Source organism: Anolis sagrei, chromosome 11, assembly GCF_037176765.1.
Source record: "Anolis sagrei isolate rAnoSag1 chromosome 11, rAnoSag1.mat, whole genome shotgun sequence".
Lineage (NCBI taxonomy): Eukaryota > Metazoa > Chordata > Lepidosauria > Squamata > Dactyloidae > Anolis > Anolis sagrei.
Window position 1 is genome coordinate 14,787,699 of NC_090031.1, and position 20,595 is coordinate 14,808,293.

At 43.3% G+C, this 20,595-nt stretch overlaps 1 protein-coding gene across 2 annotated transcripts in view; it reads right to left on the reverse strand.

The window, feature by feature from the left end:
* COL27A1 (collagen type XXVII alpha 1 chain) overlaps positions 1-20,595 on the reverse strand; it is a 213,135-nt gene that overhangs the window by 192,081 nt on the left and 459 nt on the right. The window contains exons 2-3 of one of the 2 annotated variants that reach the window (XM_060757312.2): positions 15,036-15,429; positions 8,858-8,928 (exon numbers count right to left, since the gene is read on the reverse strand). In XM_060757312.2, the coding sequence (XP_060613295.2) occupies positions 8,858-8,928; positions 15,036-15,088 (124 nt within the window). In that variant the 5' untranslated portion in view covers positions 15,089-15,429. Of the gene's footprint in view, positions 1-8,857; positions 8,929-15,035; positions 15,875-20,595 lie in introns of those variants that run through there. The other variant, XM_067471901.1, reaches the window with a different exon arrangement.

The window sequence follows — 20,595 nt, forward strand, 5'->3', positions numbered from 1 at the left end:
GAATTCCTCCTCCTGTGAAATATGGTCTCAATGTTCCAATTTCTCAAAAACAGCAAATACCAAAAGGGCCTGTCCAGCAGAAACTCTATTGAAGTGTAATGAAAATCCTATCTACTGATATACACCAGAGGATTATGAGTGACGCCCCTTCCTTGTTGCATCCAACAAACTGTGGGAATGAGAATTGTGCAGCATGCTATATATGGCAGTACTGCAACCCTCAGCATCCCTCAATGTTACCTATACTAGCTAGGGTTGATAGATGTTATAGTCCAAGATCTGGAATAGCACATGACACAAGACATAAGAGGCCGGGCTTTAGCGTAGCAGGTTAAACTGCCAGCTGCAGAAAATCTTGCTGATCGAAAGGTTGACAGTTCAAGCTCGGGTTGGGGTGAGCTTCCAACCATCAGCCCAGCTTCTGCCCATCCAGCAGTTCGAAAACAATAATGTGAGTAGATAAACAGGTACCACTTTGGTAGGAGGGGGGGGGGGTAATAAAAGGCACCCATGTGGAACATGCCAGCGATTCAATCGGGGCAGCATCTAAGGACAACAAGGCTCCTTGGCATGGAAGATGGAGCAACAGCACCCCTCGTGGCTGGAGTCGAGCACAGCCTCCACGTGCCAGAGACTGAAAAAGATGGGAAGCCTTTGCGACTGTTTATGTACTGTCTGTCTTTGTTAACTGTATAACGGCATTGAATGTTTGCCATATATGTGTACTGTTAATCCACCCTGAATCCCCTCAGGGAGATAGAGCAGAATATAAATAAAGATGATGATGATGATGATTATTATTATTATTATTAATTAGTCATGCTACCAATGCTCTATTCTGCCTTGGTCAGACCACAACTGGGATACTGTGTCCAGTTCTGGGCACCACAATTGAAGGGAGATGTTTACAAGCTGGAATGTGTCCAGAGGAGAGTGACTGAAATGATCAAGAGTCTGGAGAACAAGCCCTATGAGGAGCGGCTTAAAGAGCTGGGCATGTTTAGCCTGCAGAAGAGAAGGCTGAGAGGAGACATTATGGCCATTTAGAAATATGTGAGGGGAAGTCATAGGGAGGAGGGAGAAAGCTTGTTTTCTGCTGCCCTGGAGACTAGGAAGCAGAACAATGGATTCAAACTAAAGGTAAGGAGATTCCACCTGAACATGAGGAAGAACTTCCTGACTGTAAGAGCTGTTCAGCAGTGGGATTCTCTGCCATAGAGTGTGGTGGAGGCTCCTTCTTTGGAGGCTTTTAAACAGAGGCTGGATGGCCATCTGTCAGGGATGCTTTGAATGTGATTTTCCTGCTTTTTGGCAGAAAGGGGTTGGACTGGATGGCCCACGAGGTCTCTTCCTACTATATGATTCTATGATTGGAACACTAAGAAACTCCTTTTTCTCTCAGAAGAACTCAGTTGATGACGGTGAATGTTTTGAATATCTCTTATTTTTTTTGTAAGCCTGAACAAGAGGAAAAGTGAGATATAAACAAATTTAATAATAATACTGATTATAATGACCATGCGTGTCTGATGCTTAAAAGCACAAACAGAACCTTTATTCAGTGTAATCACTGGGGTTTATTGCACGAGTTGGCCCCATTTTACAATTTCTTTCAATGAAGCACACTTCTCAAGCTACCCCACAAGCAGAGAAATTCAAATAATCTACTAATAACAGCAACAATATTTATGTTTGGATTGAGTATTTGTTTCCAAGAGTGTGCATATTAAGCCAAAAACATTCCAGGATTCTACAGTTCCGCTGGGAGGAGGAAAGCATCACTGAAATTGATCACAAAATATATATCCCAGAGTAGTGTTTGTGTGTTAGAAAGAGAGAGCTAAATATTTGGTACTCCTTTTTTTCCAGAGTTAGCATACAGCTCAGACTGAAAAATGTTTGCTTAAGTGATTCCACCAGATGTTCACCTCTTACGCGAGGAAGTAATAAATCGGACTGGGGGGCAGCACGGAGGAAATTAACATTTGCCTCATGTTACAGGTTCCGTCTCTTTTCCCCCTCCTATTTCCTTTCTAATAGTATTCTGCAATAATGGATAAGCAGCCTGAATTCCCAGGAATTTTCTCCTCCGTTTGGGTTCTTCCCACACATGTGTCTCCCTTTGTTTCTGATTGTTTTGAGTCAGCAGGACAGAACAACAATCACTCCAAGGAGATAAGGAGCGATGGAAACTCTCTGAGAGAGAGAGACACCGCAATGGATAGGGAAAAAGGCAAAAAGAAAAGAAGACTGAAAGAGGTACTGTGGTGCATGAGCCTGAGTCTCATTCCCTCAGTCCTACCAATGGGCAAGGAAGTTTGTCAAACCTTGTCAAAACCTTGAGTCAATCCAGGAGGGAAGGTTTTGCTATTTTAGGAGAAAAGAGATAGTTTGCCAACAAGCAGATGTCCCAGAGAGTTGCACATTCCAACCAGGCAGCTGTGGCAACAACAGAGCAATTTCTTTAAAACAGTCAATGCGTAACTCTTTTGTAATACAACTCACAGAATCCCCTAGACCTTCAGGGGAATACTCTCAGTATTCCTAACAGCCTCAGGACCCTTCCTTTTCCTCTCAGCCACTTAAGCGGAAAAGGAAAGGGAAATTGAAAAGGAAGGGGCCTGAGGATGTTAAGAATACTGGGAGTTGGAGTCCAAAACACCTGGTAGGCTCTCGTTTGCCCATGTTTGCCCTAGCCAGACTGTCTACAGTCTGAGAGTTGGTCATCCAAAAATGAGCTCTAAAACAGGGAGGGAATGCCTCAGCTCTCTATGTTCTCTTGTTTAGGTTCTGCACCAGAGTAGACCCATTGAATTAATGGGGGCACGGTGGTGCAATCAGTTAATCCAATGGTTCTCAACCTGTGGGTCCCCAGATGTTTTGACCTTCGACTCCCAGAAATTCTTACAGCTGGGATTTCTGGAAGTTGTAGGCCAAAACATCTGGGGACCCACAGGTTGAGAACCACCGGGTTAAACCCTTGTGCTGATGAACTGCTGACCTGAAGGTTGGCAGTTCAAATCCATGGGATGGGGTGAGTTCCCACTGTTAGCCCTAGCTCCTGCCAATCTAATAGTTCGAAAACATGCAAATGTGAGTAGATCAATAGGTTCTGCTTCAGTGGTAAAAGACAAAAAAGAAGCTCCTAGCAGTCATGCCAGCCACACGACCAGGAAGTGTCTACGGACAACACAGGCTCCTTGGCTTGGAAACGGGAATGAGCACTTCCTCCAGAGCTGGAGATGAACACCGCCTCCAGAGTCGGAAATGTTTGTGTCCTTGTGTTGCACTGTATTTTACTATAACAAGGCACTGAATGTTTGCCTGTGTCTGTTTACATGCTGGAATCTGGTCTGAGTCCCCTCTGGGAAAAGGGCAGAATATAAATAAATTATTATTATTATTACCAGCCTCCTCCACAACTATATGGTACCGTGGTTTCTATCCACCTGCATCCACCCCACAACCCCATCCCATCCCATTATTGTTTTTTTAAAAAAAATTTAATTAAATTTTATTTCGAAAAGATAATACACCAACCATATATGTTGCAAAAATGTGCACATACACATACACATACACATACATCCACCTGCATCCACCTCACAACCCCATCCCATCCCATTATTGTTGTTGTTGTTGTTATCGAAAGCAACTGACCCCATCCCATGATGCAGGGGTGCTTCCCATCTGTGTTGGAGATGAGCACCACCTCCAGAGCCGGAAATGAAAGGGGAAGCCTTTGCCTTTGTCTGTGTATTTGTGTTTCATTGTATTTCATTGGAACAAAGCATTGAATATTGTTGAAGGCTTTCATAGCCAGAATCCCTGGGTTGCTGTAAGTTTTCTGGGCTGTCTGCCCATATTCCAGAAGCGTTCTCTCCTGATGTTTTGCCCACATCTCTGGCAGGCATCCTCAGAAAACTTTACAAACAGGTTCCTCATTTGGGTCTTAGCTAGTCTGCCTAAAAGCATTTATCCGGTATCTTTTATATTGTATTCATGGAGCAGAGTGATCAGGTTTAGACTTACTGCGTCTCTTAACCTCCGTAGGGGTGGTGGACCTATTAAAATGGTCCGCCCCAGGAGACTTATGGATCCGAATGGATTCCTGTGGATTTTCCTGCCTCCTTGGTAGATGACTCTGTTGATACCTTGGTCTCCTGCTGGAATAGTGAGGTGACTAGGGCAATCGACACAATCGCCCCGGAACGCCCCCTCTCAAATAACTGAGCTAAACCAGCCCCTTGGTTTACTGAGGAGCTGGCAGTGATGAAGCGAAAGAAGAGGTGGCTAGAGTGCATGTGGCGTTGGAAGAAGTCCAAATCAGCGCAAACACGTCTAGACACCTTCCTAAGGTCCTATGACATGGCAATAAAGCGGCACAGAAGTCATTTCTTGCACCCAATATTGCGTCTGTAAAGAACCGTCAGGCCGAGCTATTCCGAGTCATCAGAGGGCTGTTAAATCCGCTGAAAAGCGAGATCCCTGACGACTCGGTGGCTCACTGTGAAGCATTTGCTCAGTTCTTTGCGGATAAAGTTGCGCTGATTCGTTCCGAGGTCGATGCCATGTTAACAGCAGTCTCTGAGGATGTGATGAGAGCACCTGCTTGTCCGGTTTTATTAGATTTATTTCAATTGGATCAGCTTGAGGATATGGACAGGATCCTTGAAGAGGTGAGACCTACCACATGCATCCTAGACCCCTACCTATTCTGGCTGATAAAAGAAGCCAGAGGGGGGTTGGCAGAGTGGGTAAAGGTGGTGGTTAATGCCTCCTTACAGGAGGGCAAATTTCCAGCCAGCTTAAAATAAGCTGTTATAAAACCACTGTTGAAAAAACCATCACTGGACCCCATCCAATTAGTCAACTTCCAGATAGTTTCCAATCTCCCCTATTTGGGCAAAGTCGTGGAACACGTGATGGCTTCACAACTCCAGGGATTTCTGGTAGACACTGATTATCTAGATCCATCACAGTCTGGCTTTAAGCCGGGACATGGAACTGAGACAGCCTTGGTCGCCTTGGTAGATGATCTTCGCCGGGAGCTTGACAGGGGGAGTGTGTCCCTGTTAGTTCTGCTGGACCTCTCAGCGGCCTTCGATAGGTATCCTTATGGAACGCCTCAAGGATATGGGACTTGGGGGTACTGTTTTGCAGTGGCTCCAGTCTTTTCTTGAGGGACAGTCCCAGAAGGTGTTATTGGGTGACACCTGTTCGACCTCACAACCATTGTCATGTGGAGTCCCACAGGGTTCAATTCTGTCCCCTATGTTGTTTAACATATACATAAAGCCACTGGGAGAGATCATCCGGAGTTTCGGAATGAGGTGTTATCTCTATGCGGATGACGTCCAAATCTGTCACTCCTTCCCACCCATTACCAAGGAGGTTATCAGAACTTTGAACCGGTGCTTGGCTGCTGTGTCAGACTGGATGAGAGCTAACAAATTGAAATTGAATCCAGACAAGACAGAGGTCCTACTGGTCAGTCATAAGGCCGAACAGGGCATAGGGTTACAGCCTGTGTTGGATGGGGTTACACTCCTCCTGAAGATGCAGGTTCGCAGCTTGGGAGTGATCCTGGACTCATCGCTGAGCCTGGAACCCCAGGTTTCCACGGTGGCTAGGAGAGCTTTTGCACAGTTAAAATCCGTGCGCCAGCTGCACCCGTACCTTGGGAAGTCGGATCTGGCCACGGTGGTCCACGCTCTTGTCACATCCCAAATAGATTACTGCAACGCGCTCTACGCGGGATTGCCTTTGAAGACTGTTTGGAAACTGCAATTAGTCCAATGGGCAGCAGCTAGATTACTCACTGGAGCGTCATACAGGGAGCATACCACCCCTCTGCTGTGCCAGCTCCACTGGCTGCCGATCCAATTCCGAGCACAATTCAAAGTGCCGGTCTTGACCTATAAAACCCTATACAGCTCTGTTCCAGCGTACCTGTCTGAACGTATCTCCTTCTACGTCCCACCTGGGAGCTTAAGATCTTCTGGGGAGGCCCTGCTCTAGGCCCTGCCTTTGTCTCAAACACGTTTGGTGGGGACGAGGGACAGGGCCTTCTCGGTGGTGGCCCCCCTCCTGTGGAATTTGTTCCCCGGGGAAATTAGGTCATTGAAATCCCTCCTCACCTTTAGAAAAAAGGTTAAAACATGGCTGTGGGATCAGGCCTTCCGGCAATCAGGTTAAAGGACAATTGATAATGTTTGACTATGGCATGGAAGAGGATTTGGATAAGTTAAGAGGACTAATCATTAGTAGATGGCTAGCTAAACAGCCACCAGACGGCCAATAGCTAATCAGAGTGTAAGTATACTGTTTTAATCTTTATTTATTAATGTTCATGTTTAATTGTTATATTTGTTATTCTGTATTTTATGATGCAGCATTGAATTATTGCCAATTGGAAGCCGCCCTGAGTCCCGCCAGGGGTTGAAAAGGGCGGGGTAGAAATGTTCGAAATAAATAAATAAATAAATTTTCTAGTTCCTCTAAACCATATCCTCTGCAAAGAGTAACATTCAGAAAAGGGCATGTTTAGTTTAGATTGAGTGTAATTTTTATAACAAAAACCTACTCAAAATACAATAGTTTTGGTAGCAAAACGCAGACATTCCACTTCCACCAATCCAGGATCGTTCTAATAACTCTTAAATTCCGGAAATTGCTATTACTTCTTGCTATAATCATTTCGGTTACTATAGCGGAGGAAAAATCTGATACAAATCCAACTATATTGAACGTAAAATTTCTATTTTGGTCATTGGAACAATTTTAAATAAGAACATTAGAAGGCAGCCACCAGCCAGTCTTTGAAGCTGCAAGGCCATTCAATTCTAATTAAGGTGGCCAATTGCTACTTTCACACTTGCCTCAAGCACAGAGGAGTTCTTTCTCCTACCCTGGACATAATTCCACATAAACCTCACTTGCCTAATTTCCAACAGACCCCTCAACCTCTGAGGGTGCCTGCCATAGATGTGGGCAAAATGTCAGGAGAGAATGCTTTTGTAACATGGCCATATGGCATGGAAAACTCATAGCAACCCAGTGATTCTGGCCACAAAAACCTAAGACAACAAATCAATATATTTAATCTCTGGATGGATCAATTTATTTGTAGTATTCCCAGTGGCAAAGTGATTCTGGGAACTGTAGTCCAGAAGTTACTTTGCCAAACACTGATGACGCTCTCATACACCTTTGCATCATTTTTCCCAGGAAAAATGTAATAAACTGGACAAACTTGGCTGATGTGTGTCAATGGAGTGTTTTGTGTTTGGCTTTGTTTAAATTAGGACCAGGAATGACCTTCTGAAAGGCAGAGTCGCCAACTATTCAATGGCAAAAAAAAAAATTACCAAGGAAATGCCAGGAACCAACAGATGAAACCCATTACTGTATTGCTGGGCTGGCGGCCGAGTCAAAAGCTCTGTATACCATCATTGTAAAAAGGAAAGGCAGGCCAGAAGATCTCTCCCAGCAGGTGTGGGGAAGAGAACATGATGTAAGTTAAGCATGTTCTCCTAAAGGGAGCCATGCCACATAGAGGGATGGATCTATAGTATGGGGAGCAGAGATCTCTGGCAACCTCAACCCTGACATTTCAAATTGTGTGGAGTTGATCCAATGATAGGTTTCTTGTTATAGATCAGACAGAGGCTAATGGTTTAATTGATGATTTAGAGAGGATTGTGAGCTTTCCTGTGACACAAAGTGATGGGCTCTCAAGTCTGGGAAATGATGGCTCTCAGTGTGAGAAAACTGGCTCGGAATGTGCAGGGCTTCAAGGCCCTTCAGGGGAGTCAGAAGTAGCAACAGCAGATAAGGAATCGAGTGAATTGCTGAGTGATAAGGAGGGCTCCTAGGAGAACCCACCTAGAGCTACAGAGATCAACAAAAGTCTTTGTTTACAAATCGGAGCCAAAACTAGATTGTTGATCAGAGAGATTACGTGGGAAAGTTGTGGAGGAAATTCACGGGAGACGTAATGCTTCCATGGGTGTCAAGTTATTTACCTTAAGATCAGCTCAGGCAACGCTGTGTTAGAGTGAGAGGCCCGAGTTCTCTTGTTCCTGTTCCAAATCAAGCTTTAGTTTTGGATTTAATATATTCTGGAAGTTTTCTATGTTCCTATTCGAGTTCAAGTTTTTACTAATTATACCTTCTTGCTTGTGGACTTATGTTGAACTTGTGATTTCTGGCTGTTTCAGGACTTTGTCACCTCTGGAACTTTTGAGACATTTGGATTACTAATTAGTTATCATCTGTTGCTAAACCTTTTTGGATTATATATCTTCTTTTCTTATTCCTGATTTTTAATATGCTTTTTATGAGGTTTTTTTTTTTTTTACAACAAACTGTTTGCTTTTATTCCTGGACTCTTGTGCAGTGTGGTGATCATAGGTGTTTCCAGGCCTGGAGTACAAAACTTCTCTTCTTCGCTTGAAATATATACATCTTTGTGTGGTGCTATAGGACAACAGAAGTAGGCTGAGGGACAAATGGGGAAGGTATTCCTCAGTTATTATCTCAGCTTTTATATCTTATCAACCTGCTTGTATGTCTGATCAATTATTGTAGATAAAATACATTGCATGTGGCACATAGAAAAAAGTGTGTACATGTTTAATCACAATGCTGGAAGGAAGGGAGAGAGGGAGGGAAAAGAAAGAAAGAAAGAAAGAAAACAAGCAGAAGGAAGGAAGGAAGGAAAGAAAGAAGGAAGGAAGGAAGACAAAGGAAAGGAAAGGAAGTAAGACAATTGAAAAAGAAAGGAAGGCAAACTAAAGGAAGGAAAGGAAGAAGAAAATGAGACAGACAGGCAAACCTACTCAATGGAATTTACCTTCAGAATTTCCCTCTGTGAATCCAAGGAAACAGGTGAAACAGAAAATTATCCAGAGATGAGGGAATCCCCTAAAAAGAAAAATCATTTTAAAAACTATATATTTCAGTTTCAATGCATATAAAACAGACATTTAAGACAGCAAAAAAAAATGGAACTTGTGGTCCAAAGATTGATAAACCTTACAAATAACAAAATGTTTGCAGAGCACTTTCAAGTGTCAAAAGTAGTTTGAATACATTGTCTGAAGTCCTTTTGGTAGCTTATACTGGCTTAACCGACTGATATAGGCAGTGATGGCAGGAGGAAATAATCATGGGCATCTCAGATGTTTTGTCTACCTTCCCTCAATACCCCTGCATGGCTTGCAAAATAAGTGGAACCACCAGTATAGCACACTGACCTGTTTCTGTCAAGTGGAGTCTCAAACAAAATGTAATATCATTGAGTGTTCATGCTCCTGCCTTCCATGCCTTCCTTATTTAAAGCTTGGAGAACTGAGCAATGGTTTGGATAACGACAGAATTCACACACAACTTTCATATTATTGTTGTTCTTGTTCCTTAAGCATTACACAAAGGAAAACTTGGTGCTGCCCAGCTCGTATCTGCAAGACTGTATGACACAGCATCCAGCCAATTTTCCAAGCCAAAGCTGACATAATTTCAGCATATGCATACATGCGTGTTTCTGTTTCTCTGTGCTTGTGTGTGCTTGTGTGAGCCCAACAGGGTGGGTGTAGTGATGACTCCATGTGGGCTGCTTCCAAAATCCCCATTCTGTGGAGCAGTTTGGGGAAGTTTCAACACAACTCATGTTCTGCTGAAATGAGGCAGGAACTTAAGACACGGAGACCTGCAAGATGTTCCAACTAGCGCCAGGTCTTCATGTTGCAGCGTTTGTGGAGAGCCAGCTCTGTATGAGACACTAAGACAGACAAGAGAGCTAGAAAACACTAAGAAAAGGGAAGGGCACACAACAAACACAAAATCCCACCTCTGTGAATAAACAAAATGCAACATTTAGTTATCACACCTGTAAACAGAGGGCCCTCTGAATTGTATACTCCATCAATGTTGAATATTTACACAAATGACCAGCCACTGCCAGAAGGGATAGAGAGTTTCATTTATGCTGATGATTGTGCCATCATTGCCCAAGCAGGGAGCTTTTAAATGGTTGAACAGAAGCTCTCCGAAGCTTGAGGTGCTCTTATTGCCTATTATAGGGGAAACCAGCTGATTCCTAATCCATCTAAAATGCAGACATGTGCTTTTCACCTTAATAACAGACAAGCATCTTGACTTCCGAGGGTTACTTGGGAAGGAATCCCACTGGAGCATTGCAGCACACCCAAATACCTGGGAGTCACTCTGGACCGTGCTCTGACTTATAAAAAGCACTGCTTGACTATCAAGCAAAAAGTGGGTACCAGAAATATCATACAAAAGTGACTGGCATAACCTGGCAATCACAACCAGACACAATGAAGACATCTGCCCTTGTGCTTTGCTACTCTGCTTCAGATTATGTAAGCCCAGTGTGGAAAACATCTCTTAATGAAACATGCCACATTATTACAGGAAGCCTTTGCCCTACACCACTGGAGAAATTATAATGTTTAGCTGGCATTGCACCACCTGACATCTGTCGGGAAATAGCAGCCAGTAATGAAACAACCAAGGCATGGACATCTCCAGCCCATCCTCTGTTCGGATATCAGCCAGCAAGCCAATGCCTTAATTCAAGACACAGCTTTCTAAGATCTACAGAGATACTTGCAGCAATACTTCAGCAAGCGTGAGTCCAAAATTGACAGGCTAAAATCCAGCACCTTAATCAGTGGCTGATACCAGATAGGGGACTCCTTCCTGGGCACACAGAAGGTGGAGCAACTTGGCAGGCACTGAACAGACTATGCTCTAGCACCACGAGATGCAGACCCAACATTATGAAATGGGGCTATAAAGCAGAGTCCACAACATACGAGTATGGAGAAGTGCAAACCACAGACCATCTACTACAATGAGGTCTGAGCTTCATCACATGCACAATGGAAGACCTTCTCACAAGGACACCAAAAGCACTCCAAGTGGGGTCACCATAAATCAACAGAAGACCTGAACGCACATGCACGCTCAACAAGAAGAAGGCACTTCATGGAACTCTGCCATTCTCCCTCACGCTTTCCAGGCATGCTATCCTAGAAAGTCGTCCATGCCCTTCTCTTGCTCAGTCACCCTGCTCTTTCCTTTCTCCTTCCATTGCGAATTCCCAGGGACTTCCTCCCTGCTCTGTCCCCCTCCTGCTTCAGGCGCTGGCTCTTGACAGCTGCCGTCTGACTGCTGGCCTCTCTCCTTTGGAGCCTGCTCAAGAGTCAGGCAGGTGTTTCCCCTCCAAAAGCTGAAGAAACCCAGCTCCTCCTTTGTGGGGAAGGTAAACCTGGGCAAAAGGGGGGTGAGTAATTACCAAGACTTCCAGACATGCCGAAGCCAAGTCTGGGCGAAACGGAAATGTTTTGGCATATTTCTTTCCCCCTGAAGCAAATACACACCTTTCTGCAGCTCCAACCACAGACAGCCTGCATCACTGCACCAAGTGCCCAGCTCTTTCCTTCTTTTTAATTGCAAATGGAAAAGGAAACCTGAGTGTCTATACGATAGAGTCAATTGAGCACTAATTTACAGCACAGAGCATGAATGTTTGATTCACCGCTTGGGCAGTAACTTTAGGTGAGGCACACACTCTCAGCCCATAAGACAGAAACCACTTGAAGGCACAACAAAAAGGCAATCTGCTTAGCATAGATCAGGCAATTTCAAAGCCTGGACCATTTAATTTTGAAACGCAGCACTTGGAATATGGCTCCCAACCAACCAGAAGTCACTTGCTTCCCCATGCTTTGGTCTTCTCGGTGACTCCTCATGGCTTCTATGCTCCTTTCCTGTCGTTTGAAGCCATTGTTCTGCAGCCTCCGCCATACTCCGGGGCAGAGAGTTCCACTGCTGAACAGCTCTCACAGTGAGGAAGTTCTTCCCTGTGTTCAGGTGAACTCTCCTCCCTTTCCTCTCATTTGAAGCTATTGCTCCATTGCATCCTAGTCTCCAGGGCAGCAGGAAACAAGCCTGCTCCCTCCTCTCTATGACTTCCCTTCCCATCTCGATCCATGGCCCTCATCATGTCTCCTCTCAGCCTTCTCTTCTGCAGGCTAAACATGCCCAGCTCTTTAAGCTGCTCCTCATAGGGTTTGTTCTCTAGACTCTTGATCCTTTGAGTCTGGACACATTCCAGCTTAGCGTCAACATCTCCTTTCAATTGTGGTGTCCAGAATCAGACACAGTGCGATTCCAGGTAAAGTGGTCTGACCAAGGCAGAATAAAGAGGGAGCAGGACTTCCCTGGATCTAGGCACTGGACTCCTATTGATACAAGCCAAAATCACATTGGTTTTTTTTAGCTGCCACATCACATTGTTGACTCATGTTCACCTTCCTCCCCACGAGGACTCCAAGATCTTTTTCCCACGTCCTGCTGTCGAGCCAGGCATCGTCTCCTATTCTGTCTTTGCATCTCCTTTTTTCTGCCGAAGTGGAGTATCTCGCATTTGCCTCTGTTAAACTTCATTGGGTTATTTTGGGCCAATCATCTCTCTAACCTGTGAAGATCATTTTGAATTCTGCTCCTGCCTTCTGGAGTATTGGATATCCATCCCAATTTGGTCCCATCTGCAAACTGGAGGATCATGCCTTCTAACCCCTTATCTAAGTCATGAATCAAGATCCTGAACAGGACCGGGCCCAGGATGGAACTCTGCTGATGGCACTCCACTTGTCACTTCTTTCCAGGGTGAAGAGGAAGATTTGGGGAGAATCAACCTCTGGGTTCGTTTGCTTAACCAATTAGAGATCCACCTAACCTTAGTTTTGCCTTACCAGAAGGTCATGGAGGACCTTGTCAAAGGAAGACCTTTCTGAAATCAAGATATGCTCCATCCGCAGCATTCCCTACATCTACCCAGCTTGTAAGTCTAGGATTCCAAGTAGGAATCCTGTGATCTTCCAGATGTTGCCAGACTGCAACTAATACTGAGTGTGGGAAAGACTGCTGGCAGGGTGCATAGTGCGTACCTTTGATAGAAAGCACAGCCATTTCTTTCTGTTCTCTTTGTGCCTCTGCACCAGAGTTTACAAATTTTTATGCAAAATTCTGTTCCTTTTCTATTTCTAGTGATGCATTTCTTGGCAACCCATAACCCACTGGCTATCAAAGGAATCACATCCTGGGACTTCTGTGTGGGATTGCTACTCTTCCAAGCTGCATCCTGGTCCAGATTTTAAACCCTGAAAGCTAGGCTCCTGGCCGCCTCTAACCCTAAGACAGCCACACTTCCTTTGCATACCCTGGGTCTGTCTGACCAGGGAAACTGTCATGTGCTTGTCTGAATGCTCACGATTGAGGTGTCTTGTCTTCCTCCAACTCCCAACCCCTTCTGCCAAAATGAAAGAACCCCAAAGCATCTCTTCAGCAAAGGGAGTATCTACAAATCATTATCCAGGCAGGTAATTCAAACCAGACAGACTTAACGCTTTATAGCAGGCATGGGCAAATGTTGGCCCTCCAGATATTTTGGACTCCAACTCACACAATTCCTAACAGCAGGCAGGCCAAAGAATGCCAGTGCCTCAACAAGCTACAAATCCCAGGATCGAATAGCATTGAGCTATCACAAGTAAATTCCGTGTGGCATCCCTCAAAGAGGAGTTCCAAGTGCTTCTCCTGAAGCAGCTTCTTCCCCCATTGCTTTGGCTCAGCCTTATTATGCAAATCTAATGCATACTATGCACTCTAAGTTTGGCAAAGTGATTTAGCCAACACAAGGTGAGTAAGTAGTCAATACAATAATATAATTAATTCAACTCTCCCCCAAAGCATCCTTTCCCCATCTATCTTTCAACCCCTTTTCACTCTCCTCGCTGTGGGTCATGGAATCATAGAATAACAGAGTTGGAAGACACCACATGGGTAACCTAGTCCAACTCCCTGCCATGCAGGAAAAGCACAATCAAAGTATCCCTGACAGATGGCCCTCCAATCCCAATAATAATAATAATGATAATGATAATAATAATAATAATAAAGTTGGAAGAGTCCCCATGGGCCTTCCAACCCCATGTCATGCAGGAAAAGCACAATCAAAGTACCCCTGCCTCAATAATAATAATAATAATAATAATAATAATAATAATAATAATAGAGTTGGAAGAGCTCCCATGGGCCTTCCAGTCCGCTCCCCTGCCACACAGGAAAAGCACAATCAAAGCATTCCTGACAGATAGCCATCCAGCCTCAATAATAATAATAATAATAATAATAATAATAATAAAGTTGGAAGAGACCCCATGGGCCATCCAGTCTGACCCCCTGCCATGTAGTAAAAGTCACTTTAACTGCCATAGATGAATGCAATAGAATCACGGAATATGTAGTTGCTGAAAGGAATATATGTATGCACACTACCATTCCCATAATTTCAAAACAAGATCCCTGCAGCATGCCTAATGTTTACATTGGCATCAATGCAGTAATAATCTCTAATGCAATGATTTCTACTGTTGAGTTCAGCTATGATACCCTGTAACATGAGCAGGATAATGAGAAACATGTTATGCTCCAAAGACCGAGTTCCTATCATGGAATTCGTACCTCCTGGTCATTGAAGGGAATACAGAACTATAGCAGTTTGAGTCCACTTGAGCTCATCTGGGCAAGAGGGACAGTTCCTATCATTCCTAGCCAGGTGGATTCTGTGATTGGGAGTCCTGGGAAGGCCCATACTTTGGAGTCAAACATAAACACACAAACAAACACGTGAGATTTGGAACTCACCTCTTGGCTGCTGCTTTGAGTCCTCGCAGCCCACTGTTGGTCTGCAGCCCATAGGTTCTAAAGGACTCTAAAGGACTGAGTTCCTAGCACGGAATTACATTCTGGTCTCTGAAGGGAATATAAGGATATATCCACACTACAGTTCAACCCCACTTTGAACTCATATGGGCAAGAGGGACAGTTCATATCATTCCCAGCTGTGTGGATTCTGGGATTAGGAGTCCTAAGGAGGCCCACACTTTGGGGGTCAGACATAAACACATACACACATACACGTGGGACTTGGCACTCACCTCTTGGCTGCTGCTGTGAGTCTTGAGCCGGGTCCCAGCGCCTCCTCCTTCATCCCGTTGTCTTAGTGCATGGTTTCTGCCTGATCCCTCAGAAAGCTGCCGAGATGCCGGTGCATCCTTTCCAATAATAATAAGAGCAATAATAACAATAATAACAAAAGACAAGCTTGGCCTTGGCAGTGCTGGGTAGACCAAAGAGAAAGTGCTCCTCTTTTTCCTCTCTTTTTTCTTTTCTTCTTTATGGTCTCAGATACTTATGCTTCTTCCTCTCCAGAGGTTTTAGTCTTTTGGTTGCTTTTCCTCTCTGTCCTCTTATTTTCTTTATGGTCTCGAATGCTTATGCTCCTTCCTCTCCAGAGGTTTTGGTCCCATTTAAGTCTCCGATCTCGACCGCCTGGGGGAACAACAAGGGGAAGGAGAGGACGGGGGCCTTGAGAAGCCGCCAACAAGAGGACCCATCATCCTCAACCCCAGCACACACATCCACACACTTCCTCTGCTTCTCCCCCTTCCTTATGAGGATTTCAAAACCCTATAAACCTCTCTCTTTCAAAAGCCAAAGGAGCTTGGTTTCCTTAGTGGTGGGTTTTCCCACCACTCCATCACATCCACATCTAGGAATCCCTGCTGCTGAGTGCTGAGTTGATTTTGGGTGGCTTTAGCTTTCCATTGATTCTTTTGCCTCGCTGCTTCTTCTGCTTTTTGGAGAGGTTTGCAAACTTTTGCCTTTTGCTTCTTCGAGAATGGGAAGGAAAAAAAACTGCCTGGTGGGCTTCTTCTCTCTTTTTTGCAAAGGAGAAAGAGAAAGGAGAGAGAGAGAGAGAGGGAGGGAGGGAAAAGGATTCGGAGAAAAGTGGAAGGGAGGTGAAGAAGAATTTACAACACACACACACAAAAAGAAAAACCCTCCAAGTTTTCCCTCCTCTGTTGCTCTTTACTGCCCTCTAGTGTCGAAATGAAGGCATTGGGAACTGCTCTTCAGGAGGTTGACATCTCAGTGAACATGAAAGGCACTGCAGGCTAATCCAACCAGAGAAGTCAGCCATAGCAGAGCACCTGATGAACCAACTTGGACATAGATAGATAGATAAATAGATCTTGATTCATAGATAGAAATAGATAGATAGATAGATAGATAGATAGATGATCGATAGATAGATAGATAGATGATCGATAGATAGATAGATAGATGATCGATAGATAGATAGATAGATAGATAGATAGATAGATAGATAGATGATCGATAGATAGATGATCGATAGATAGATGATCGATAGATAGATGATCGATAGATAGATGATCGATAGATAGATGATCGATAGATAGATAGATAGATGATCGATAGATAGATAGATAGATGATCGATAGATAGATAGATAGATGATCGATAGATAGATAGATGATCGATAGATAGATAGATAGATAGATGATCGATAGATAGATAGATAGATAGATGATCGATAGATAGATAGATAGATAGATGATCGATAGATAGATAGATAGATAGATGATCGATAGATAGATAGATGATCGATAGATAGATAGATAGATGATCGATAGATAGATAGATAGATAGATAGATGATCGATAGATAGATAGATAGATAGATAGATAGATAGATAGATGATCGATAGATAGATAGATAGATAGATGATCGATAGATAGATAGATAGATAGATGATCGATAGATAGATAGATAGATAGATAGATAGATGATCGATAGATAGATAGATGATCGATAGATAGATAGATGATCGATAGATAGATAGATGATCGATAGATAGATAGATGATCGATAGATAGATAGATGATCGATAGATAGATAGATGATCGATAGATAGATAGATGATCGATAGATAGATAGATGATCGATAGATAGATAGATGATCGATAGATAGATAGATGATCGATAGATAGATAGATGATCGATAGATAGATGATCGATAGATAGATGATCGATAGATAGATGATCGATAGATAGATGATCGATAGATAGATGATCGATAGATAGATGATCGATAGATAGATGATCGATAGATAGATGATCGATAGATAGATGATCGATAGATAGATGATCGATAGATAGATGATCGATAGATAGATGATCGATAGATAGATGATCGATAGATAGATGATCGATAGATGATCGATAGATGATCGATAGATGATCGATAGATGATCGATAGATGATCGATAGATAGATGATAGATAGATGATAGATAGATGATAGATAGATGATAGATAGATGATAGATAGATGATAGATAGATGATAGATAGATGATAGATAGAAAAAACCAGAGAGGTCAGCCATAGCAGAGCACCTGATGAACCATAGCAGAGAACCTGATGATAAAATTTTGTTAATTTTATGTCATGCTGTTTACTCTGTATGTTTTGGAGATGTTACTGAGTCGCCCTCAGGGAGATAGAGCGGTATATAAATAAAGTTTATTTTATTTATTTAGACACAAAGAACCCAGAGAAGTCAGCAACAGCAGAGAACCTGATGAACCAACCTGGACATAGATAGATAGATAGATAGATTGATAGATAGATCTTGATTCATAGATAGAGATACATAGATTGATACAAAGAACCAGAGAAGTCAGCCATAGCAGAGCAACTGATGAACCAACCTGGACATGATAGATAGATAGATAGATAGATAGATAGATAGATAGATAGATAGATAGATAGATCTTGATTCATAGATATACATCAATAGATACACAGAACCAGAGAAGTCAGCCATAGCAGAGCTCCTGATGAACCAATCTGGACATAAATAGATAGATAGATAGATAGATAGATAGATAGATAGATATTGATTCATAGATAGAGATACATCGATAGATACATAGAACCAGAGAAGTCAGCCATAACAGAGCACCTGATGAACCAACCTGGACATAGACAGACAGACAGACAGAGATTGATCAATAGATAGTAATACATTGATAGATACAAAGAACCAGAGAAGTCAGCCATAGCAGAGCACCTGACGAACCAACCTAGACACAGCGTATTATTGGAGAACACAGAAATGCTGGACCACTCTAACAACCACCATGTCAGACTACACAGAGAAGCCTTGAAATCCAGAAACATGTAGACAATCTCAACATAAAGGAGAAAACCATAAAAATGAACTGGTATTAAAAACTCTAAAATCAGGACAGTAAATAAAGAGCAACATTCAAAAAACAGGGGAGTTCCAAACAGGAAACAATCAGGGCCAGATAACACCTCCCAACAAAGGACTCCCCCAGGCAGGAAGCAGCCAGTCTTTGAAACTGCAAGGCCATTCAATGCTAATCAAGGTGACCAATTGCAACATTCACACTTGCCTCAAACAGACGAGAGTTCCTCCCTCCTGGACATTACTCCACAGTGAGTGCCTCCAGGAAACAAAGGCTAGACCATCTGGCGGTGGTGCTTTGAATGTGATTTTCCAGCTTCTTGTCAGGCAATTGGACTGGATGGTCCACGAGGGCTCTTCCATCTGTATGTTCTACTTCTATGCAGATACCCTCACTGATTGACTTTGAAGCTGCAAGGCCATTCAATGCTAATCAAGGTGGCCAATGGCAACATTCACACTTGTTTCAAACAGACAAGAGTTCCTGCTATCCTGGACATTAATCCACAGAGTGTACCTCCAGGCAACAAAGGCCAGGCTACATCTATGAAGATACTCTCACTTATTGACTTTGCAGCTGGAAGACCATTCAGTGCTAATCAAGGTGGCCAATTGCAACATTCACACTTGCCTCCAGCAGACAAGATTTCTTTATCCCACCCTGGACATCATTCCACAGATATGTAAGCCTCACTTGCCTAGTTTTCAACAGACCTCTCAACCTCTGAGAATGCCTGCCATAGATGTGGGCAAAACGTCAGGAGAGAATGCTTCTAGAGCATAGCCAGAAAGCCTGGAAAACTCACAGCAACTCAATGCCAAACTCCCTTTAAAGAATACATCTGGGTGATTCCAGGCCCTTTCCTTTCATGTACAGATATTAAATGTGTGAGGGTAGGTCAAAAAGTAATGCCTCCATAGCTCTAATTTTTGTTTCTTTCAAAATTACTGGACTATCTATGCACGGTATGATAGAGGTAACCTTACTCGACTGATAAGAGTCTGTTCTTGTTCCGATTGACTGATTAGAACCATGAATCTGAAGCTAAAAGAAAAAGTAGTCATTGAATTTTTGGCCAAAGAAGGTTGTGCACCAAAGGAAATCCATCATCACTTGAAGAATAAGTTTATGATTTGGCCTTTTCTAACGTTGGCTTGTTTGGACCTCCAAAAGACAACCGACTTGCTTTCAGATTCAGTGACTTGAATGGCGTTCAAAACAGCTTTGTTGAAGGCTTTCATGGCCAGAATCACTGGGTTGTTGTGAGTTTTCCGGGCTGTCTGGCCATGTTCCAGAAGCATTCTCTCCTGATGTTTTGCCTGCATCTATGACAGGCATCCTCAGAGGTTATGAAGTCTGTAGGAAACTAGCAAAGTGAGGCTTATATATCTGTGGAATGTCCAGGGTGGGAGAAAGAACACTTGTCTGTTTGAGGTAAGTGAATGTTGCAAATGGCTACCTTGATTAGCATTAAATGGCCTTGCAGCTTCAAAGACTGGGTGGTTCGTGTCTAGGAAAATCCTTTTTGGGAGGTGATCAGCTGGCCCTGATTATTCCCTTGTTTTTGAGTGTTGTTTGTCACAATCAGGGCCAGCTAATCGCCGCCCAAGGAAGGATTCCCCCAGGCAGTAAGAAGTCAGACCTCAAAACACCAAGGCCATTAAATGTTAATCAAGGTGACCAATTGCAGCGTTCACACTTGGCTCAAACAGACAAGAACTCTTTCTCCCACCCTGCACATCATTCCACACTTGCATGGTTTCCAACAAACCTCACAACCTCTGAGGATGCCTGCCATAGATGTGGGCAAAACATCAAGAGAGAATGCATCTGGAACATGGCCAGAGAGCCAGGAAAACTCACAGCAACCCAAAACCCTGAATTTTTCCAAAATGGTTTTGATGCCTGATGATGGCACAAAGGTGTGCAAATTGATGGTGACTATCTTGATTGGTAGATGGTATGAATGATAGATGGCTATCTATCCAATCTCTAACCAAATTGGACACATTTGTGCCATCGTTGAACCCGGGTATCAAAAGCATTTTGGAAAAATTCAGGGTTTTTGCTTCATGATGCATTATTTTAAAGCTGTTTGAACATCATTCAAGTCTTTGAATCTGAAACCACGTTGGTTGTCTTTCAGAGGTCCAAACAGGTCAGAAGGTTTCAGATTTAATGAACAGCTTTATATGTTCATTCATAATGTTTTTATGACACAGGAGGCAAAACTTTTTGATCCACCCTCTGGTAATATATTCTCTGTGGACTTTTCTTCAGGTCCGAAAGTCCTAGCTTTGCAGAGGGGGACCATGAAAACCATTCACAGCAAGCACTTTGCCGGCTTCTTTGCTTTGAACCAACTGCACCGTGTTTCAAAATGCTTAGCCAAAGTTTGAAAGGACCACAATGCTGGAAA